At 46.7% G+C, this 22,987-nt stretch overlaps 4 protein-coding genes and 1 pseudogene across 4 annotated transcripts; 1 reads left to right on the top strand and 4 right to left on the bottom strand.

Annotated features, from left to right (window-relative positions):
- Positions 1–384: 384 nt before the first annotated feature.
- Positions 385–3,860, bottom strand: LOC140221742 (uncharacterized; annotated as a pseudogene).
- A 156-nt stretch (positions 3,861–4,016) lies between these two features.
- LOC140221741 (dolichyl-diphosphooligosaccharide--protein glycosyltransferase subunit 4A) lies at positions 4,017–5,896 on the bottom strand. The gene is made up of 2 exons (XM_072291642.1): positions 5,726–5,896; positions 4,017–4,329 (listed from the first exon to the last, which is right to left on the bottom strand). Exon 2 carries the CDS (start codon positions 4,327–4,329, stop codon positions 4,216–4,218), a length of 114 nt encoding a protein of 37 aa, XP_072147743.1. The 5' UTR covers positions 5,726–5,896; the 3' UTR covers positions 4,017–4,215.
- A 3,520-nt stretch (positions 5,897–9,416) lies between these two features.
- LOC117841956 (uncharacterized) lies at positions 9,417–12,622 on the top strand. The gene is made up of 7 exons (XM_034722281.2): positions 9,417–9,620; positions 9,925–10,057; positions 10,207–10,347; positions 11,091–11,199; positions 11,349–11,410; positions 11,889–11,992; positions 12,110–12,622. The coding sequence occupies exons 2-7, from the start codon at positions 9,965–9,967 to the stop codon at positions 12,210–12,212; spliced, it is 612 nt and encodes a 203-aa protein (XP_034578172.1). The 5' UTR covers positions 9,417–9,620; positions 9,925–9,964; the 3' UTR covers positions 12,213–12,622.
- A 340-nt stretch (positions 12,623–12,962) lies between these two features.
- On the bottom strand, positions 12,963–17,622 carry LOC117841955 (AP-4 complex subunit mu). The gene is made up of 13 exons (XM_034722280.2): positions 17,425–17,622; positions 17,221–17,315; positions 16,255–16,458; positions 15,964–16,080; positions 15,713–15,841; positions 15,026–15,152; positions 14,510–14,610; positions 14,274–14,378; positions 14,098–14,192; positions 13,926–14,013; positions 13,770–13,830; positions 13,593–13,666; positions 12,963–13,289 (listed from the first exon to the last, which is right to left on the bottom strand). The coding sequence occupies exons 1-13, from the start codon at positions 17,480–17,482 to the stop codon at positions 13,191–13,193; spliced, it is 1,353 nt and encodes a 450-aa protein (XP_034578171.1). The 5' UTR covers positions 17,483–17,622; the 3' UTR covers positions 12,963–13,190.
- Positions 17,623–18,215: 593 nt separating this feature from the next.
- Positions 18,216–21,523, bottom strand: LOC117841954 (uncharacterized). Its single transcript, XM_034722279.2, has 2 exons — positions 19,517–21,523; positions 18,216–18,530 (listed from the first exon to the last, which is right to left on the bottom strand). Exon 1 carries the CDS (start codon positions 21,457–21,459, stop codon positions 19,909–19,911), a length of 1,551 nt encoding a protein of 516 aa, XP_034578170.1. The 5' UTR covers positions 21,460–21,523; the 3' UTR covers positions 18,216–18,530; positions 19,517–19,908.
- Positions 21,524–22,987: the final 1,464 nt, after the last annotated feature.

Here is a 22,987-nt window from a genome sequence, read left to right as displayed (position 1 = left end):
CAGCTCTAATAAATTAGTGGGAGCGTCGCATGGATTGTTACTCGTATGACCGTTGTTGAGTGAAATTCAGGTGAGGATGGAAAATCGTTTGAGTCAAGATAACATTTGGCATAGTCTTCTTTAGATGCATAACATATAGCTCAACGGTTATATTGTCGGACGTTGAGTTTATATCTTATGAGAAAAATTGGTTATACGGAATGAAAAAACAAAAGCTATACAATGAGGTTATGGGTCAATCTTTTTCTTCCTTTTTCATGCAAAAAGGAACACAGCATCAGTTCATCATCATGGAAGCGGTTTTCTTTTAAGAAACCGGAATCCAATACTATGGAAGGCAATGGTTTTGTGGATTAAAAATAAAAACATGTTCATAAAACCACATTTGGTTGGGAGATCACACAATGGATACTCGCAACAATCAATGCTTGCAGTCCCCTCCAGATTTTGTTCCATTCCACATGCCACAGCAAAACAAAATTAACGGGCAATAGTAAAATCTACGATGGATGGGTGATCGAATTGCTGACTTTGCCGAAAACGTTAATGCCACGCCCAGTAAAAGCCGAGCAATGTGAGTCAGTCGTAGGAGCCATGCCTAGGATCCTTAAAGCTCCTAGAGAAGTGCACGGAGGAATAACTCGCCCCCGGCAAAAGTGGCCACCGCGACGGCACCAGGCTACGGGCCCGTAGACGCGCGAGGCTCTCCCTTCCCTTTCTTTCCCGCATGCGTGCCAAAGCGCACTCGTGCCTGCTGCTCCTCTTTTCCGTAGGTAGAAGAAAAATGCCGGATGGGTTGGGTTGGTTAAGGAAGCGTCGTCGCCGTGGCATTCATCCATCACTTTGGACAGTTGGACTCGAGCTGGGCTTTGTCGCGGAGACCGTCCGTCGTGGCAATTCACTTCACTTGCGTGGCGCATGAAGATTGAAGACGATGATGATTGGGTTTGGTTGTGCCATCAATCTTGGCCCGGCCCTCGTTCTTCCACGCGCTGCTAGCCTGCTACCGTCCAGCGAATGGCATTGACATTTGACATGGCCGAGAGCGAGAGCGAGCGCCTGCTGCCGTTTCACGGTCACGTGGTGCCCGGCGATCACGATTCACGACAACCACGGCGACACACGCACGAGGTGCGCACCAGACTACCAGTCCCCATCCGGTGGTGGGCTGGTGGCTACCACCCGTCGCGTGCTCGCGTTTCGCCGGGCCCCGGCGCTCGAGGAGCTCCCCCCGTTCCCGGCGTGCCGCGCGACACCGGCCGGGGGTCGCGTACGGTCGCCGTACATGTGATGCGTGACCTCTGGAGTCTGGATCTGTTGGGCTGCTGGTCCTACTTGTTGGTGCCACATTTTTTCTCATGAAATTTTGTGCTCCGTAAGAGGCTCTTGAATTTCAGTGGCTGCGTGCGCATCCGACGATCAGTGGTTTTAGGGGTAAAAGCCATGCTCAAGTTGTCTAGATAATCCTAAAGATGATTAGTTTTTGTCACCCAGTCTTGCAAAACGTTGCTGTTCTGGTATGGCTGGATTGATTGGTACACGCACGCAGCTCTTGCTTCGGAACCCGAATGATCTTCACTTCTTCAGTTCCCGTTTATCTTCTACTTGAGCATGCCGCTCCAACATTGGTGCACGGCGACGCCATGATCACGTAGGCGGCCCTACAGGACCAGGCGCCGCACTACCAGTACGGGGCGCCGCCCTGAATTATTATTGCCGGTGGTGCCGTTGCCCTCCCCGCGGTCGAAGAAGAGCTCGTCAACGCGGCGGGCACGATGGCGCCGCCCTTCCGGAGCATCTCCTCCGCGGCTTCCACGCCGGCCTTCACCACCACCTAGGCCTCCTCCCTCGCGTTCCCTTCCAGCCAGTCCCCCAATCCCTTCCGCCGCCGTGAGGCGCCGCGCTCTGCGCGCCCGCGCCCGCGGCCGCAGGCTGCGCCGTCGTGAGGCGCACGCTCTCGAAGACTCGAACTCGTGCCTCCCCCTCGGGACTCGGGTAGTGCTTCTTGAACCACGACGCCGCGGCGGCGCCTGGGGAGCCGGCGTGACGTCGGTGAACACCCGCCGGCGGTATCCTTCCACCGAGTCGCCAGTCAGCTCCGGGAGGTACTTTGGGCGCAGCCGCCGGAGGTTCGCCAAACCGCGCGCGACGGCGGCGTCCACCACGTCCGTGACGACAGTCGATGAAAACCAATCCCTGCGTGGCTGAAACACGCTGCCGACTATTCTGGCACCAGGAACGCCGGCGGTGGAGGCCTAGACGGCGTGGCCGTCGGCCCGTCGCCAATGGTGCCGGCCGGTCAGACCCTAGAGGTGGACGGTATTTCATCTACCGTCCGGGGTGGACGGTAAATGAAATACCGTCCACCCCTGGGCCTATATCGGACGTTGGATCGGGTTTGTGCGGTCGAGATCGGCGCGATAGCTGTAGCTCCGCCTTCCCCGCGCTGTTCCCCTCCAACTCCAGGATGCGCTGAGCTCTCGTCTCGTGTGCGGCGGCACCTCCCGCAAGGATTGCCGCCCACGAGCCACGACCCTAGCCGCGGCGTGGACGTCGGCGCAATTGGAATGGCTCCGATCCGCGGTGTGGGCGTTTCTGGATCAGCACATCCGATCCCACCGGGCCGCGGCGCTGTACTCATACGGCCGGCGTCCTCCCCGGCGGCGCGGCGTGCGCCTCCGCGACCGCGAACCTGCCGCGGCAACTCGTGAGATCGAGACGGTTATCGCTTTTGCGGCGGCTCGAGGAGGACGCCCTCGAGGCCGTACAACACGTCCTCCTTGTTCTCCGGCACGGCCAGGAGCTTCCGGTGATGTTCCCGTGCGACCGCGGAGCCTGTAGAAGCGCTGGTCTTCTCCACAGCGACGGCGACGGCGCCCTCGTTCTGAGATCGGGGCGCGAACACGACCCAGTAGTTGTCAGGTAGCTGCAACGCCGATTCCGACGCGGCGAAAACGGCCGCGACGCCGCCGACCTTGAGGACGCGATCGACGAGCCCAAGCTCCACGCGGTCGCCGTGGCCGACGATCAAGTCGACGGACTCGTCGTCGGGGATCGCTCGGAGCTGTACGGCGCTGACCGGAGCGACGTGGTTCAGTTCGAGAAACGGGAGCCACGACCCGGCGTCGCCGAGGAAGACCGCGCGCGCGCCCGACGTGGCGCCGCGATCTTTCAGCTCCGCGAGACGGATCGGCAGGTGGAGCTCGTCGCCGGTCGCCGACCCATCATTCTTGCCGCTGTCTTCATGGTTGCCAAGACGCGAAGCAGGACGCGATCCAAGGAAGAGGACAACACAGGGGAAGAAGCGCGGGGCGACTGGGGCAGGATTAGCGGGAGCGCACCCGGGCAGAAGTGGACAGCGGCGTGGTTGCCACCCACGAGGGCCACATGACGCGGCAACACGGGTGCTCCGGCAGCGAAGGCACAGCAGCACCAGCGCTTCCGCGTGGCGCGGATCCATGGTTGCCGCGCCAACTCCGGCGTCGGAGAAAGGAGAGGCGCGCACGGCGCGATTTGGTTCTGCGCGTGCCGTTGCTTGGGATGTTGACGGCAGCCGGCCGCACGGCGCGTCGCCAAGTCTGGAAGCAGCGCTACTAGCTGTGAGTTGTTTGCTCATGCTGATCTCATGCCTGGACGAGGATGGACCAAGGACTGGTGCCTGTTCAGCTCGTGCTGCCGCGCACGCGCTCGTTTGCTGCTTGAGCAGAGGAGCAAGATGGCTACCTGGTAAATTTTTTACGGATAAGCTGACTGTTACCTGGAAAACTTGCATAAATTGCCCACATTTAGGGCCTATTTGCGAATTTAAATTTTGAATAAAATGCATAAAGCAATCGCCTAATGTCTGCTTCCTGTGAATATTATGTTTCTCCAGTTTCCTAACATGCTAACAACGAACTGAAAGGTCTAATAAACAGGAGAGCAAAGGAAAATCTGATAAGAACCTGGCAAGCATGAAGCGAACGGCTTAAAAAGCACGGCACCTTACCCAGCAAACAACAAACCAACTACAGGCCTTGAATAATCTTCAGAAATCTTTGGGATTACTAATTCAGAAGATTAAGACATGAGTAAAGTCAAAATGCCAGGAGCTGCATGTCCAGCTTCCACGATATGCACTCAACAAATGTCAGATGAGCTCGCTAGCATTAACAAAACAGTATTGCCCTATTTGGATCTGCGGATCATAAGATCTCCTTGCACAACAGAAGGGCATCAGTTCCCTTCGTACTTCGGGTCTGCCATCACGAAGTGGTACGCAATAACCAAGACAAAGATGAAGATGCCCAGGAAATTGGCAAAGAAACCCAGGTCTTGGTCGTCAAACATCTGCAATAAAGATCACAGGCAAATTTTGGTTACTTTCTGAGGACAAGTAATTCATGCATTTTTCGAGATATCATCCACCATCAGAATTGTCACTTGTCAGAAGCATATTGCATTGTAACATGATGAACGCAAGATAGAAAAGAGGTTATAAACCAGCTGTGCATGATTCCAGAAAGGAGTGAAATACTGGCACTCCTTGGTTTTTCATAAAAGAAAGTTATCAAAATAAAACACATCAAGTGGAAAGGATCAGCTCCTGCTTAACCATCCCCTAACCCCAACAACTCCAAACATATGGCTCTGAGCTGTGAGGCTCAAACATATTTAATTACATCTAAATAGATGAGGAATTGGGGCACATCGAATTAGCATTACAGTAACAGGGAGCTTATCTGCAGTCATTTGTAATGATATGCATTGCTTGAGGAATGCAATCCGTATTGAATATATGAATTGGTTCATCATGTAAGGAGATTATAAAGGTGTCCTCAGCTTCTAGTAGTTCAGGGACAGGATAGCATGACAAGCAGAAAGATGAATAGATTCTATCCTTATAATGGTTTACCATGATTAATAAAAAGATGACCATGGTATAGACTGTGAATAGCGTAATTCAACTTAACTAGCATATTACTCATGATGGTGCTAATCAACATACGCTACCACACCATGCTATGGATTATGAAATCAGGAGGATGAAGGAAATGGGTAATATCAAGAGGAAATACGGAAGACTTTCAGCACTGCCAGAGTGCTCAGGGGGTCAGCGCTCACGATCAATGGAACATGTATTTTTCAAAATCACATGCTGCAGTACAGCCTACAACACTACTCATAAGCCTCCTAGAATTACTTGGATCTAACACGACAATTGGATTTGACACAAATCAATATGTATGGGACTTGCACAATCTTTCGTTAATGTAAACTGGATAATCACGTTTTTTTATCTCCACAACCTACTCAAGCACATCGCAACTGGCTAAGCAACAATCATGACCACGCGTAAACTTAACCTCCCTAGGGGGACTTGTACAGCATACATCTACGAACAAATCCAACGATCTAGTCTAAATGAACCCCCCACCGGTTGCTTTTACCGCGACAAGAACAGATTCCTGAACGAGATCGCACCAGATCTCACGATTCGTCTGCAGATACAAAAGTACTCGGACGCGAGATCTCAGGAACGCAGAGCTCTGTCCCTCACGATTCCACGAATCCAAAGCACCGATCCGACGAACCATTCGAGTAAATCTACCGAATCACGCGCGGAAAATCACTCAGGTGGAAATCACAAGTACTTGGGTTCCCCGCACGAACAGAACAGATCAGTCCTAAGCCCGAAGCCCCTAGGCCATCTGGGTGGAGAAGAGAGGGAGACAGTGAGGCGAACCTTGCCCGCCAAGCAGATCTCCTGGGCCGCTCGCCGCGCCGCCTTGCCTCTCCTAACCCTCGCCTGCTGTGTCGCAGCCGCTCCTTGCCGAGAGCGTGGTGTGGTGAGACGAGAAGACCAGCGAAGAAGACTCCTGGACTCCTGCGAACACAGAGGGCTCCTATCTACCTTGGGGTTGAAACTTTCCGAGCCACGCCGGCCCATCATAGCACGCTGCAGCTGCAACATGAATTTTTTTATTTTTTATATTAGTATTTTGCAAAAAACATATGACTAAAAAAACTGTAAAATCTATACATAGACCCATTGAAATGGCGGAACGTGCACAGCAAGCAACCGTCAGTTGAACCGGCGGTAACCTCCCTCCTCTAATTATAGACTTTTAAAAAATCATAACTAATTCATATAGACTCGGATGGAGATAAGCTTTATATGAAAACTACAGATCTCGACGAGATCTACAACTTTGTAGTTCAAACTTTTTTCATTTAGTGTTATCTTGATGCTCAAATAATCAACATAAGTTCAGATTCAAAATTTTAGATCTAAACTTGTGTTGATTATTTGACCACCAAGATGGTACTAAATGAAAACAATTTGAACTACAAAGTTGTAAATCTCATCGAGACCTGCAATTTTTATATAAAACTTATCTCTATCCGAGTTCATATGAATTAGTTATGATTTTTTGAATATGTGCTGCCCAGTTTCAATTTAAAATTTGAATTTTAGATCTGAAACTTGTGTCAAGCAAGTTGCAATTATTTGAGTACCAATATGATACCAATTGGAAAAAGTTTGAACTATAAAGTTGTAGATCTCGTCAAGATCTACAATTTGCATATAAAGTTTATCTCCATCCGAGTTCATATGAATTAATTATAACTTTTTGAAAGTGTACTGCCCAGAGGAGGGAAGTTACCGCCGGTTCAATTGGCTTCCACCGTTTCAAACGGCGGTATAGGTATAGATTTGCAATCTTTTTGTTAGGTCATATATTTTTGCAAAATACTAAAATAAAAAATAAAAAAATTGTTGCAGCTTAAAAAATATCAGAAATCCAATTTACTCTCTCGAAGCATCCCGTTCCCGAGGAACAGTTGAGAAAGGTGACTCCGACGCGATTTCCATTGTCGCCACCGGATTTCCTCACTGCCGGTGATCTTAGTGGCGCCGGTGTGCTGGGGGAACTGCGGATCCGGTGGGTGGTGAACCACCTGCGAATGGTAATCAAGAATTGAAGCATCAAAGACATGAACCTATTGGAGGACATTTTGTGATCCTTTCATATTTAGTTTGAATTAGAGGCGACAGCAACTTGGCTAACTATCTAAAGGTTATTGCTCCCAAATCAATAATAAGCTGGCAACCACGAGTGCCCCATCAAAATTCAACTCATGGCACCCCATTTGTGCTAGGATGGCTTGAAAATCTGTCGCAAATATGGTCTATGGTTTAATGGAGTACATTAGATGTGTTCATTGTGAAAAAATCCGTCGGAAGTTCGTTGCCTCGAAATAGTGCATTCGGGTACCAAAACGCACTCATTTCACATCGTTTTTCGTGCATTAGCAATCCATGCGAAAAAATCCGTTAGCAGTTCGCTGCCTTGAAATAGTGTATTCGGGTATCAAAACGCACTCGTTTCACATCGTTTCGCTCGAGCGAGAAGCCCGGTGGGGGAACTTGCTGATGAGGATCTTGCTGGTAAGCTTTTGTTACTTCCAGACCTTCTCTACCATTGGCTTTGCTCGAGGTGATCGAGTCTTGGTGCTGTCTGAGATGCGAGGGGTGCTTGACAATGATATCTTTTGCAGGGGTCTCGACATCGACGGGTATGTCGTTGTTTTCCTCTTCTGCGCCGGTGTTCGATTCCTCTGTATTTTCCTCGATGTCATCGATACCCACGATGCCAACAATAGTGTTGGTCTTGCAAATCAGAAGAAGGCAATGGGCATGTGGAGAAGTTTTGGAGGTGTTTTGTCCCTCCAGGATAGTTCTGGTGTTACCAGAAATTCTCTTGTAAGGTCGGTTGTCCACCTTCTCATGTATACATGTTGTGTCTATCCATTCTCCTTGCGGGTTGGCTATCCGTTGACTAGGGTTCGCCAGTGCTGAAATTGGCGTCTGACCCTGGTGACGAGGAGGAGATAGCCTTTGGCTGTTTACTAGTGTGTTCAACGATTTGGTGTGCTAAAGATGGGCTTCGTAGATCTTGAAGACTCTTCGTCAATTCGTGAGTTGGCATGCTTTTCATCCTGGATCTTCCGGAAGAAACTTATCTATGCATCCTCTGGTGTTAGATTCAAGCTAAGACTTCCAAACGGCTCAGATCATTGTGCATGCATGCAGTTTGGCTGGCAGCCTAGCACAGACGCATAACAGACTGCGGGCTAGCATGATGGTGCCGCCACTTGGCAACATGTTCTTGGGCAAAATCGTTTGGACCGCGTGATTTGTTAGAGTTAAATGTAACAAAATGAGTACCAATATGTGTATTTTTGGAATTACTAAAAAAATTCAACATTTCTAATAAACCATCTCAACATTTTTACTACAACATTTCAACATTTTATACAACATTTTAACTATACTATTTCAAAATTCAACATTTTTTATACAACATTTCAACATTTTTCATACAACATTTCAACATTTTAACTGTACTATCTCAACATTTTTTATACAACATTTCAACGTTTCAACAAATTTTATACAACATTTCAACATTTTAACAAAATGAGTGCCAATATGAATAATTGTTGAATATCGTATTTCAAAATGTTCAACATTTTAACTATACTATTTCAACTTTATTCATATAAAATGTTGAACTAAGCCTTTTTGAAATGTTGAACATGACTATTTAAAATATTAACTGCAGAAAGGCATTAAAGATGATAAAGTGTCCGTAAAGGTTGGAAGAATCTTAGATGCCGTGTGTTATTGAACTTCCTAAAATCCGAATTCTGGGCTAGCAATTTTTGCTCACGAGAAAACAAACATGACGGGCAGGACAAAACGGAAGGGAACGGAGGCAGAGCCGTGCGGGAAATGCTAGTCGGGATTACTCGGCCTTACAGATGATTAGCTTATTTAACTTGTAGAAGGTATATTGGGTTAACTGAAAAAATGTTGAATAAAAAATGCTGTCAATATTTTTAAAATAGGTTGGATAAATATTTTTTAAAAAAGTTGGACCAACATTTTTTTGAAAAAAGTTGAACCAATATTTTTTTGAAAAAGTTGAGCCAAACATTTCTTTAAACATCTTTCGGAAAAAAGTTGCACCAACATTTTTTTAAGGAAAAATTGATCTAATATTTTTTCAACCTTCTTCCCCAACTCCGGCGGCGGCTCGGGGAGGCGCAGCAGGGCCGGCCGCGGTGGCGATAGGCCCCATGCAGGGTACGGCGGCGGCGTAAGGCAGGGGAGAGAGGGGAGTGAGGCTAGAATATTGATCTGATGCAGATTTGACGTCCCTCGTTACACGAATCTCAAACATTTAAAAAAATCTTCCGGAACATGGACCAAGAACGGAAACGCAAGGCCCACTAAGCCTGCCAAGGTTCAGTCGCCGTGTATGGGCCAAGCATTGCATATTCGTATCAAATTACCTGGGCCCAAATGCAGCGTGCTCGGTTCGCGACTCCGCCGACCGATGACCTGGTCTACCCACCCTCCGCAGCAGACCGCAGGCCACCGGGGAAGGAACCGGCTCCCATTGGCTCGGCTCGGCTCGGCTCGCCACCGCCTTCCTCCCCGCGAACACGTCGTGACCTCGATCCAGATCCAGCCAACTGCACGCGTCGGCATAGCCCCCCCTCCCCTGGACGCCACTGCTCTGGAGTGGGGGATCATCCGCCTGGAATTGGGCCGATCGCTTCGTTCCTTGGTAAGGAAGCCCTAGCTTGCTTGGACCAATCGGTCGTTCTGTTTCTGCGAATTTTTCTTTGCCGTGAGCACTCGAATCCAAAATTTTCATCTCTGGGATGGGCTGCTGAGCCATTCACCCACTTTGTTGTCGATTTTTCTGCGAGTATCGGAGGGAAATGTGTTTGGCTATTCTGAGCGGGCATGGTCCTCGCCACTTTGGTAGCGCCAGCACCTGCTCATGATCAATTGCTGAATTGGTTTAGGAGAAGGCGTTTGTGCATCGATGATTGGGAAATATGCGTGACTTGGTATTGATTTTCCAGGTGCTGGGTAGCTGATTGAGGTGGATATAACCATACCGAGATGTTCTCCTTGTTCTATGGCCTGTGGAATCATGTGTTCAGCAAAACGGAGTTCCATGTGCTTATCCTCGGAGTTCATAAGGCTGGGAAGACGGTAATTCTTCTGAAGATTGTGTATCCTAACTTTCATTCTTGAATTCCCTGCGGTTCCTGAGTGCTGGAACTATTAGGTTGAGTTCAATTTGTATTTATCTGAACCAAGTCTATGCCAAACTTGATTGTGGTTAAAACATGACAATGCAGACCTTTCTAGAAAAGTTGAAGTCGATCTACCTGAAGGGAGAAGGTCTTCCGCATGATCGGATTGTTCCTACAGTTGGTCTTAATATTGGGCGTATTGAAGATGCGAATGTAAAGCTTGTTTTCTGGGATCTGGGAGGTCAGGTATGGTTTCTCGTGCAGAGTTATAGACTCATCATCAACAATCTTGTCTATGAAACTTCTCCATTCAGCATTAGTTATGGTTGATTGCTTTATGGTTGTCAATAGGTTAGTTTGAGTTACCATCATAACTTCTGATGACATAACTTGTTACAATTCTCAAATAAAAACGCCTGGATCATGTACCTAGCAACTGAACTCCAGTTTTTACCACATAATCAGTATTCTTAAACATAAGGTTTTCCAGTGGGCTGGTACAGTTCTAGAATATTGAAGGGTGTGCTTGTACTTAAGGCATGTAGTGATCAGTTTTTATGCTGCTCCACATTAAAACAACCACAACCACAACAACAACAACAACAAGAACTTGTAGTGATCGTGTTTTTATGTTGTTCCACATAGATCAGTTCCTCTTATCTTAATTTAGCTCATTAAAAACTTGCACCTCAACGCTGCAGAGATCATCATCTGCACCTGTTGCTTGGTGCCAATTGGTTGTGCAAAATCTTCCTCATTGACTTTTCATCATCATTAAGAGCATAGACATTGATCTTGATCAACACCTTGCCATTGTCTTGTTTGTGATTACCCAAAGGATATGTTGTCAATGCGTGTAGACCTAACCTTCACTCTCTAACAAGAAACAGAAATTGACTTCGTGCGATAATTTCACAAGCATGAGTCAGACAATGTTCTTTTTAGTTTTTAGTCATTTCAAATTCTTACACAATTACATATTTTGACAGCCTGGCCTAAGAACAATATGGGAGAAATATTATGAGGAGGCCCATGCTGTAATATATGTTATCGACTCTGCTGCTGCAGCATCATTTGAGGATGCCAAATCTGCTCTTGGTAAGCTGCTTCCATTGTTTAATCACGAAATAATTGTGTGCCTTTTCTGTTGCATGTACTGACTATTGTGGTACATATTAACTAGAACTGGCAAATTAGGATCAAGAGTCTATTACTTTAGTGAACCGTAACCTGGACTTTTATTTCAGAGAAAGTTCTCCGCCATGAAGATCTGCAAGGAGCGCCAATACTCATATTTGCAAACAAGCAGGTTGGTTTACCTGCAGTTATTTTGAATGCTTTGTATACTTTATGGCAATTACCTTTTAAAGCTCCATGCTTTCACTTGTAGTTGATAACTGCATTTTGTTTGGTGAAAATGAGCAGCCCAAGGAAACTAGTTATCATCCACTTGCACCAGACAATAGTTGTAAGATCAAATCATGCCATGGCATTTATGTATTTTGATAGAAAATTAATATTTTTGTAACTAGATCTTGAATACAGATGTATGTAGCCTGGCCAATCAGTAGATCATAAACTGTGGATATAGATTCCAACAAAGATATATTAATCCTAACCTTTTCTGACTCCTGGTTACAAGACTTCTGGTTACAACATGAGAAAGATGAAGAAAATCTCCTGGAATCCTGCCCAGTTCTTTTTGGGATATATATAAATTCGGGTGACAAATTCTGTGTTTACCTCATGAATCTTACATTCTGATGTTTATGTGGATCTGTCAACAGGATTCACCAGCAGCTGTCTCAGAGGAAGAATTGGCTAGACATCTGCATCTTAAAGAGTTAGATGAGAGGCCATGCATGTTCCAGGCTGGATCTGCTTTTGACGGGTGAGCAAAGCATTTCCATGTCGTTTTCAAACTTATTTATCACTAAGTCATCTTTTTATAAGATGGACATATTAAGCATAGCATCAACATGCTTTAAAATTTGTTCTTCCATTGCAGGACGGGGATCAAACATGGTGTTGACTGGCTGGTAGAAGAAATGGAGAGGAGTAAACGCACCGAGTTGCTGAGGGTGCGTACAGAAGCAGCTGGGAAGATTTAACGCCTCAACTCAGGCTATCACGCATGATTTTCTAGAGTTCAAAGCATCTGAGGAGGATGGCTCCTATGAATTCCATGAATATGGATAGATGCTTGCCCCCTTCTCAATGGTCAATTGAGCCACATCCTATCAAGTCAGGCCCCCCGAGTTGGCCCCAGAAAAGATTTTTTGGTTGTGCTGCTCTTGCAGTTTTGAAGTTGTAGGATGTCCATTGTAGCAATGGCATAGATGACCGTTCCTGGGGTTTCTTGACCTGCATATAGCACATAAAAATGCGTATCTAAAGTTGTAGGGATTCATGTTCATATGATTGTTGGTTTGGATATACTGAAAGTGACAGCATGGAGCGTAAAGATCTGTACATTCGTGATGCAATCGTGACTTCAATCGCGAGATGTCTTTCCTTGTAACTGCCATTTCATTGTACATTTTCATATGAATCCTAAAGTTTCCTACAAAATGTTACTTCTATAAAATCCTCGGAAGTTTGTAAATGCCAGATAACTGATTTTCAAATCCACTAATGTTCTTTGTTAAAAGATGTTTGAAATGATAATGTTGTGGAGATGAAATACTCGAAAGTTTCTCAATACTAGGTAACTATCTTTAGAGGTCTTACCATGAAGGGTTACAGAAGTAGATGAAAATTCATGAAGAAAAAGCTGCAAGGCTGTTTTACACTCGGCGGCTCGGCGCAATATTGTGACAACCGCGCACAAATTCCTAAGATGATGGGTCCCAGAAGTGCCATGAAGGCATGAACAAGAACTTCATTCATTTTGTAGCATTAAAACGTGATCACGAATCTTCTGCACATTGTACGAGGGAAAAGTTGTGAACCTACAATGTATTCGACTACAGGAGCAGAGTGATATTTGTTCCACTATAAAGTTACAGATACATGCCACTCTGTCCAAGATAAACCTCAAATAATACACCAAAAAATGGACCAGAAACAAGTGTACAAACACGAGTTCCTCATAGACGAGCTACGTAGGAGTTAGCTTGTGTTACATATCGCACCCATCTGTATGGATTGTATGTCTTTGATTTCTTCGCTATCTGAAGATACCTGACCTGCAGGAGAGGAAACAATACAGTTCATAGTTGAACAGAAAGATTACACAAAGCATTATGCATGTCAATGTTTTTGAGCAGTGCAGGCCTTGGAGGACCATGTAAAGTACATAAGAGCTAAAAGTGTATAGCACCCTGTAGAGTAAAAAGGCACATGGCTAACTCAAAAATTGCATTCAAAAGATGATCAATCAACCAATCAATAGCCCAGTAATTTTGCTAGTGGACAACCAGCACACTGCCACGCCCTATAGTGCAAATGGATACATTCCGCAAAGGACCATACACAGCAGATGGCCTTACCTGCAACTTCGATGCATTGTACATAGGTATAGTGAAATTCATGTTCACTGGACCAGCTTCCTTTGTGATATTTCCTGCATTCCACAAAGGAGAATGTCACAAGTTGCCTAACAGAAAAGTTAAATGATGTTGCCAGGTCAGGGAATAAGCATGACATGCGTTAAACATAACATGTACCATGTGATTCCTGGGAAAATGTCAGCTTTGCACGAAGGGTGTGCTCAGAACCCCCAACAATCTGTAGTGTTAAAAGTTAAAATAATTTAGCAAAGTTAACATTGCCAGTGCACACATATGCAGGATGTACATACGACAATCCTTGTTGGCACTTGCCTTCTTTAGGTTCCACTCAAGTCTCCTGGATCCTTCCTTAAAATCTGTTGTTTGCCCAACTGCTCCAGCTTCCAACTCAAAACTTGCTCTGCAATGTAATCCACGATGTTAAACTCTAGCTACCAATAAAAGTAGCTAAACTTAGTAAGAACAAGATAAAGCTACAGCTGACCTCATTGTGTACGAGGGCACTGGCATTTGTACTGTGATTGTGTTAGCTGTGACATTTGCAGAGAAGTCTGCTCGTATCTTCAGTAGAACTTCAGCCTGTGCAGATAATAAAAGAATTGGATTCACCAAATTGAAATCATAGTAGCATCAATGCCTAATAGCATGACGAGTTCATACCCTCGATGGTCCAGCTTCTTCAATTAGTGCTGTTACACGGAACGGCGGCTTAAATTCTTGGGTCATCCGGTAGTTCATTACAGCAAATTCTCCATCAGGTGGTATCTGTGCAATGGTAAATAGAAATTATCTAACTTTGCTGAAATAATACATCGTAATTCGTAAATATAGTGCTTGATGTTCTGCCCAAAAACAAAAGAGATAACAAGAAATAAAAGCCTTATTAGAGTACTTACTAAAGTCAAAGTTCTGTCAATGTCAAAGCTGTCCAGATGTACTGACTCATGGAAGTTACAATCATCGAGAATGACTGCTCCTCCAGAAGAACTTCTGTAATCTGGCATTAAATATTTGTAATATTGTCTGTGATCAGTATTCAGCAATAGCCATAACAGCTAAACAAATAGAATGAACAGCATGCTAATAAACTCAGTGCAGTTCAAATGGTGAATATTTAAGCAGCACTCGTGAAAAAAAAGGTTCAGAATGTACACAAGTGATTTATGTTCATAATGACTAGTAAGTAGTAACCACTTAAATATATGCATTGAACAACTCCATTCTGAGAAAAACATTATCCATTCATCATAATCCAGTTTTCAATGTTACAGAAACAGAGGATCAGGAACAATTTGCTATAAAAAAAAGAAACAATGCACAAGGGAAATAAACTTCTTATGTCATATGCATACTATATTCAATCAGAGTAGAGTTTAAGTAGGTAGATGTCAAAGGAAAGCTAAAGGTCATACCATATGACGAAGATCCAGTTCTTCCAATGCTCAAATCCTCATTGAGAGCAAGACGAATTTCTGGATTTCCAGTGAGGTAACTTTTCATTTGAATTGTTCCATCAATCTCAGATGTAAGTATATAGCCCTGTTTAGTGAAAATGAGATATAAATCATGAAAAACAATAGTATGAGATATCATAGCTACAGAAAAATAAATGAGACGACAAAATAGACCGCCTGCTAGTAATTAATTTAAACAACAGATCTGCTTAAAATTAAGTGCAAGAAAATCACAAGATACAAGATTGAGAGCGATTTGGCCATCACTTGTTACAAACTTACAATAAGAACCTATACCATGGAATTGGAATTCCATAGTAATAAAAAGTACACATGATACGTCTATTTGTCTCCAGTTTCAAAAAGTAAACACGGAAGTCACTAACAGTAATGGAATAAGAAACGAAAAGGCAAAAGGTAGGCTTTGGCAGTAAAGGCAATGAAAAATAAAACTAAGTGATGGTATGTAAAATTAAAAGTAAAGTTGCAACAGGCATCATCGGCACCTGACATTAAGAGCAACAAATTTAGGACATATTTCCATAGAACGGAATTTACAGAATGAGAACAAAATTGCTCAGCATCTTCAAATGTTGAGGAGAAAAAAATAGTAATGAACAAGGCATGGCATAAACTGGTACTTACACTAGAGCTGAATGTCACACTTATTCTCTCAATTATGTCAACAAAAATTTCCTCCCTCTTCTTCCCCCCAGGCTCATTAGCAACAACAGATTTTGTAACAGCAGTTCCAGGCATACGCTTTGTGCCTTGCTGCAAAAGATAAGGATATCAATTTTGAAACTATGCCATTGCTACAATAGCATGGGGAAAGCACATTTCTTGGTCAAGAAACCCAATCTTATGTTTCTTGCGGTAATATGCATAAGTGTTACCATGAACATAGCAGCAGGACCAAGTGGTGGTAGTCGTCCAGCATCAACCATGATAGGTTCATTGAATATGTATGACTTCAGAACCTCAGTAGAGGTTGTTTGTGGGTATCCAAAGTCCTAGTTGCACAAAAGATGACAGTAAGCATTCCCATAAACAGATGAATCATGCTGATCACTGTGGAACCACACAACCTTTTTGTTTAAATCACACTAGATTTCAGTAGCAACCTAAAACCAGGTCAGAAAGGATAGCAGTTGATACTGGTATGAGATATGGTGTAAAGCACTTACAATGACTTCATCGAGCAATTCATACACCAAAATAAAATTCTTCCGCAATGAATCTTCATTCAGAACACCAAGATAATCTTTTGTAACACGTGCAATCCTTTGCAAAAGTTCCAAGAGAAGGGATGGAGAAACATTGACCATTGTAGTTACTACAAAAAATAGTCCGGCGACCTTGACGTGAATATAGTTAACCCCGTCAACATTCTGTCATCACAATAAGTAAAATGCCTAGTGTCAGATAAAGTAGTAAATAAATGCATGAATAAGCAGAATGCAGATGGATTCACTGTCTCCTCATCCACACATGAACTGATTTTACCCTTTCAATTTAATCTAGGGTCAAATGTTCTAAAATGCCAACATCCTGTTTTACATCAAGATTAATTTTCCATAAAAAGGGTTCACTGGTATGGAGACAACTGCACATCACGCATGCAGAACAGCTCATTGTCCACCGGAACACAATTAATGGGCATGGCTCCTGCTAATTTTAAATGGTTGCAGAGTAGATGGAATAAATCACACAAGTATTACACTCAGTTATTTCAGTTCATCTAAAACCTTTGTCATAGGCACATATTCATCAACATGTATCCCCTAATGTTATAACCAAATGATCCATTATACACTACCGATGGAAACAGAATAGGGAGATGGCAAGACAATATGAAACAAAAATAATGATCCCAGAAACAACTGAATCCCTGCAGCATAGTCACCCTCATTTCTAAGGTAATGCTCCTCTATCTACAATGAGCCGCTCTCTTCAGCTTCTCAATGCACAAGTTTCCAGAGAATTATAGTGCTAGTCCCGATCGATCGACAAGCTCACAAGCACAGCCGTTCACGTTAACACAACGCAAGCTAAGGCATCACAATTACAGCTAAAAAACCTCAAGTATTCTACCAAGTTCGGCAAAGTTTGCAGTCTGAATAAGAGATCAGGAGTGAGGGATAGATGCGTACGAAGACTGGGGGCGCCTCCTCTGCCTCGTCATCGTTCCAGAACTTCACCTTCCGGAAGAAGATCTCAGCGCTGCCCTTGGGAACCTCGCCGCGATCTGCACCCACCCGTACGAAGTTGCCAATCGAATCAGCACCGGATCACAACGTATTAGCGAAATTTACCCACCCAGATCGGCCCGGGACGGGACGGGATCCAGATCTTACAGTCGCGGAAGACGATGTGGTCGCCGCGCTGCGACAGGACGAAGAACTGCGAGATCATCCCTCCCCGCCGCCGCTTCCCGCTACCACTCTTCTCGTTGCCCTGCGGCTGTAACGTGACGCGACGGCGACGCGAGGAACAGAGGGAGTAGAAGGAGAGCAAGGCGAGGAGGAAGACGACGACGAGGTGGGGGGCGGATGACGTGGGAGCGGCAGTCTGCAACGTGTTTGCACAGGCGCCGACTTCCGGGTCCCGCACCAGTTAGCGATCGCAGCCGTTGGTTCTCAATCGCACGGCTTATAGGATAACCACGGGCTCCTGCAAGAATTTGGTTTGGTATCAAGGAGAACAATGTAGGCTACCCATAAAAAGGCAAAGCTAGAAATGATCAAATCTCCGTCATTTTTATTCTCTTGTGGTGTAAACGGCTAAGTGAAAAATAATGCAGAAGATATAATAAAGCACATATATTCAACTAAAACTGGCAACTATTAATCTCTCAAAACATATGAACAAAGGTAATAAAGATCTTTGCTAATAAAGAGGCCCCCTTTGCTAATACAGATCTTCGTGCACGATGCCACGATCTGAAGGTAGAAAGTTCTCCAAAATAATCGACTATTGTTTATGAATCCCGTGTCCTCCCCCCCAAAAAACACGATCGCAACCTCGATCGTCCAGCTGCATAAACCGCAGGCGCGTATATATGGCAAAGCAATCAACATTGAGCTGAGTTGTTGCTCACCGGATTCAGCAATAGAGTACACATCTCACGGTTCCAGCAACAAGAAAATGCACATCAATTTGAGGGCAAGGAGCTCATGACGATTATGAAGGGATAGTTACAGGAGCCTACACTTAACACGGAAACAAACAGATTAACAAGCTTGCAGCCATTGGTACCATTTTACACTTGCGACAGAAAACTGGGTGTCAACGCACAGATAAATCCTGTTATTTCAGGCTAGCTTGGCAAACTACAAAGAAAGAATCATAGGTTAAAAGCCACTGATGTCCCCTAAACCAAGTCATGCCACTTCTCTTATTCACATCCTTTGATGATTGGTGAAGGCTATCAACTAACATAGAGCTTTTCTGGTCCAGATATCTGAAACAAAAGAACTTAAACATCAGTACAAATCAAATATTCAATTGAGAAGAAGTAATTAGACCTTGCGGTTTGTGGATATGGATCATACACACGAAAAAGGCAAATTTCATTGTCAAAATTTCTACAGAATTTACTACTAAGACAATAAACTGCAAAGTATCTATGCTAACTTTGATGCAATTCCTATGGTAAAAAATCTTCAGTGCTCCCCTAAGAGAGCACATGTTGAGCAGATTATTCATAACTAATCGAAAGCATTGAAGACGATGGTTAGAATCCAGTAGAAACTGGGTTCGCAAAAAAAAAAAAAAAAAGAATCCAGTAGAAACTACACAGGCTGGTAGCCCACCCTGGCCTTAGGGTTGTCCTGAAATCAGGACAGCATAGGTTTATGCCTGCAGCTAAGGTTGGCTCCAATTTCAATCAATTTGCACAAATGTGTTGCTAGAATGTTTTGTTATTTTTCTATTAAACTTCTCGATAGTCGCAGAAAAGAATACAGATTGCAGTAAACTTGATTTTATTCTATGTTTGGTTCAATGCAGATCATTGACAGATGATATTATATTAACATAGCAAACAGGGCCATGATAGTCAGTTTGGTAGAAAGCATACCCCAAGTTCACTGGTGTTGCAACTTACAAGATAAGCTACATAAGAACACACGCAAGCATCTATTGTTACTGTGTTTTGGTTATAACCAGCTGTGAGCATTCTATAATCCTTGTCACGTGTAATTTCTTATCAACGAGAAACAATATTAGATTTTGTGAAACATTTGTGGCAGCCCTTTTCTTTTGTCTCAGTTTTTCAGTAAACATGTAAAAACTTAGGGTTTGCATCAGCAAATCAAAAGAATTACACACCCAACTTGCTTGATATTGAACAATGCAAATTAAGTCAACAAATTATGAGTCCATGAAATCACTACGGTATGCCTTCTAAATAAGGAGAGATTTGTGAACACTAAGAAATAAACTTACGTTTTTCATCAGCATTTATCTGCCAGTACTCCATGTGACCTCTGTTGCATCATAAACCCTTAGCTAACAGCCTCACCAATCATCCATGCAGCAAGCATTATTCCCTTAACCAATTATCTCCTTAAGTTAATCAGCAGGTGGCACATATTACACATCCCCCCAACTAATTTGGGATAATCTAGACTACGGATTCGTAAAAAGTACTGATCCAGATGCTAAAGAGATCGCCAGCTAGCTGAACCAAGGTAGACAACTACGGAACATGGAATAAATATAAGAAAATATTGCAATGACAGCAAGGGCAGCACTGAAGGATCAGACTATGTAGGAATTCCTTCAGCTGCGCGATATACACCACCTCTATGGAATACCTACACTGAGCACATTGATAACTAAAACATCCTTCTGGTATTGTCATCCTCCCTCAAGAATGGCAGGTGCTGTAAATTTCCCAATATGGCGTCCGTTGCATCAACATCCAAATCAAACCCAATGTCCTCATCCCCACCAAAATTCAGCACTGTGGCGCCATCAGTTGGCTTCGCCACCTCATTTATGTTGATCTCTCTAGTACCCACTGTCTGCCCACTACTGCTACCTGCATTTCCATTCCATGAATCCGACCCAAGCATAGATGGCTCAATGCCACTTTCCACCCCACTGGAAGCGTGCTTCTTGAGCACGGCACCAACCTTCTTGCGGGCTGTTGTCTTCTTCATCCTACCTCTAGATGGCCCTGCTGCACTGCCACGGACACCACTCTTATTTGCCAGCTGCACATTTGCTGGTGTTGAATTGGCATTAATAGGCCTGCCATTATTCTCAACAATTTGTACATCAACGTTGGCAGTCCCTGCAGATGCTGGCTTCGGAGGAGATTGAAAATTCCCGCGATTAACATGGGAAGTCCCTGCAGCTGCTGGCTGCAGCGGAGATCGAAAATTCCCGGGATCAACATTGGCAGTCCCTGCAGATGCTGGCTTCGGAGGAGATTGAAAATTCCTGGGATTAACATGGGAAGTCCCTGCAGCTGCTGGCTGCGGTGGAGATCGAAATTTCCCAGGATCAACATTGGCAGTCCCTGCAGATGCTGGCTGCGGAGGAGAACGAAAATTCCCAAGATTAACATTGGCAGTCCCTGCAGCTGCTGGCTGCGGCGGAGATCGAAAATTCCCGGAATCAACATTGGCAGTCCCTGCAGATGCTGGCTGCGGCGGAGATTGAAAATTCCCCGGAAACATGGGACAAAATGGCCTCCAGTTGGTGCTCAAATCAGCTGCCTTAGGGAAGCCCATGGGGAAAAACCCCCACGCGCAGTAGTACATGTCGGTGCCCGGCACAATAGGCGGCACGGTCGGGATCTCGGCGGCCACGAACGCGCGCCGGCAACCAGCGCTCTGGCACCTGAGCGCGCGCCCCACCAGCGCGCGCTGGTACTGGTAGACGTGGCAGCAGTAGGGGCACGCCGTCCAGAACGCATCGGCATCGGCCGCTGCCGCGGCCGAGGCTCCACCGGAAGCAGGAGTAGAAGCAGCAGCAGGAGGCGTGTCGCTGGAAGGGTTCTTCGAGAGATCAGCGAAGGCTTCTTGGACGAAGTGGAGGGCGGTGTCCGCAGCGGGACGGGGGTTACGCGGGGCGGACACGAGCTGGGAGAGGCGGCTGAAGGCACGCTTGACGGCGGCGGGGTCGGGTCCGGGATGGAGCTGGAGCACGGCGACCGGATCGGGGCGTCCGGAGGGGAGCTGGCGCTGGGAGGCGAGGAGGACGTCAGCGACGGCGAGGAGCTCGTCGGCACCCGGGAGGTTCGGGTCCGCCTCCACCGCGCGCTCCGCCAGGCGCTTGCAGCCGACCAGGTCCCGCGCGGCGAGGAGCTTCCCGGCGATCTCCAGCCACCGGGCCGGCTCGCCGCGGCCGCCCCCGCCGCCGGCGGCGGAGAAATCCATGTGGGTGGGAGGAGTGGAGGTAGGCAGCGAGCGCTTGAGGTGGGGCTCAGCTGTCAGATGGCTTACGAGGGCCTTTGGGGGATGGAGCGGAAACCTGCGAGGGTGGCGGTGGTGATTACATCAGCGTTAATCACGTCCACGTCAGAGCAAACATCCCGTGGGCCGTGGTTGACTTCAAACATAAAGGGCATTTATTATTTGCCAAGAGCCCATTGAAAATTGTTAACCTCCAACCAATTCGGCCCAGGAAGAACTCTACTCCGAACTCTGCACGTGCACGCAGCCACGCACGGTGCTCGTGCTCGACGACATGATTCAGAGACTCGAGTCGATAACCAACATGTTCAGAACTTTCAGTTTTATCATACAAGAGCAGAAGATCTCGTGTCCAGACGATCATCAGAACGATGCATGCGCCCATGGTTACCCCCGCTCCACATCCACACCGCAGCTGCATGTCAGCATGTGGCGCATCAGAATGCCCGCCTCATGCTTTGGAAATGGCGCACAAGCAGCTGCGTAGCTTCACCGCAAAGCACGACTTCCCCCTCCGTCTCCTCGGCGGCGGAGCGCTCCTCCCCCGCTTGCCGTCACCGTTGTCGTCGCCGTCATGGCGGCGAAGCTCGGCGGCGGCAGCCTCCCGCCTCTTGGCGCGCGCCGCGTCCAGCCTCGCCACGGCGGCCGCCCTGCTCACCTTCGCCGCGCGCCTCATGGCCTCGGCCTCCTCAATTCGCGCCGCGGCCTTCCGCTCCTCGGCCTCCACGCGCCTGCGCAGCTCCTCGAGCTTCCGCGCTGGCAGCGCCACGACGTCGTGGTGGGCGTCCTCGACCTCGCCGTCGCCGCCCCCGCCACGCGCGCGCGCGGCCTGCTCGGCGGCCGCGCCCGCGGCCCACGCCAGCGCGTGGGTCTCCGCCGCGACGGCGCGCTCGGCCAGCTGCAGCGCGCGAGCGGCCTGGCGGCGGATGAGCACCCGCTGCTCCAGCGCGTCCTTCGCGTCCCTCGCCGCGGCGATCTCCGCCCGCATCCGCCGGAGCTCGGCGCGCGAGCCGTCGACGCGCCGCCGGAGCTCGTCTGCGGCGGCCTTCTTCTTGGCCGCCGCCGCCTGCCTCTCGGCGGCCGCGTCGTTCGTGGACTCGATCCGCGACTTGAGCGGCGGTATCTCGGCCGCCGTCGCGGCGAGGCGGCTCTTGGCCGCGGCTACCTCGGCGCGGAGCCGCTCGAGCTCCTCGCCGAGCGGCATGGACGCGAGCCACGCCTGCACCGCCGCTTCGCGTGCGCGCTCCATCTCGTCCCTGGTCCCCGACAGTTCCCTGAGGACACTAGCGGTTGTGCTTAGGGGCTCGTCTGCATCGTTGCCTTCCATCGCCGATCGATGAGTTCGAGGATCCTTCAGCTGGACATATGCTGTTGTTATAAGCAAGGGCTGAATCTTGGTATGTCCTATGGTTTGTTTTGTTGTTTTGCAGTACGCCAGTAACTCTATCTTACGGCGGGTACATGGAAGTTGAAGAACCTGATTTCATCCAGG

Source organism: Setaria viridis, chromosome 2 (assembly GCF_005286985.2).
Source record: "Setaria viridis chromosome 2, Setaria_viridis_v4.0, whole genome shotgun sequence".
NCBI lineage: Eukaryota > Viridiplantae > Streptophyta > Magnoliopsida > Poales > Poaceae > Setaria > Setaria viridis.
The sequence above is the reverse complement of the archived record's forward strand: the minus strand, read 5'-3'. Positions and strand labels throughout refer to the sequence as shown.

What these genes read in the sequence shown, in the direction of transcription:
- LOC140221741 (XM_072291642.1), bottom strand. Translation starts at nt 4,329, where the DNA reads ATGTTTGACGACCAAGACCTGGGTTTCTTTGCCAATTTCCTGGGCATC.
- LOC117841956 (XM_034722281.2), top strand. Translation starts at nt 9,965, where the DNA reads ATGTTCTCCTTGTTCTATGGCCTGTGGAATCATGTGTTCAGCAAAACG. An exon ending in TCTGGGATCTGGGAGGTCAG is followed by an intron (nt 10,348 to 11,090) that starts GTATGGTTTCTC and finishes ATATTTTGACAG; the next exon opens with CCTGGCCTAAGAACAATATG. An exon ending in TCATATTTGCAAACAAGCAG is followed by an intron (nt 11,411 to 11,888) that starts GTTGGTTTACCT and finishes ATCTGTCAACAG; the next exon opens with GATTCACCAGCAGCTGTCTC.
- LOC117841955 (XM_034722280.2), bottom strand. Translation starts at nt 17,482, where the DNA reads ATGATCTCGCAGTTCTTCGTCCTGTCGCAGCGCGGCGACCACATCGTC. An exon ending in AATTGCTCGATGAAGTCATT is followed by an intron (nt 16,081 to 16,254) that starts GTAAGTGCTTTA and finishes TTGTGCAACTAG; the next exon opens with GACTTTGGATACCCACAAAC. An exon ending in GTGTGACATTCAGCTCTAGT is followed by an intron (nt 15,153 to 15,712) that starts GTAAGTACCAGT and finishes TTCACTAAACAG; the next exon opens with GGCTATATACTTACATCTGA.
- LOC117841954 (XM_034722279.2), bottom strand. Translation starts at nt 21,459, where the DNA reads ATGGATTTCTCCGCCGCCGGCGGCGGGGGCGGCCGCGGCGAGCCGGCC.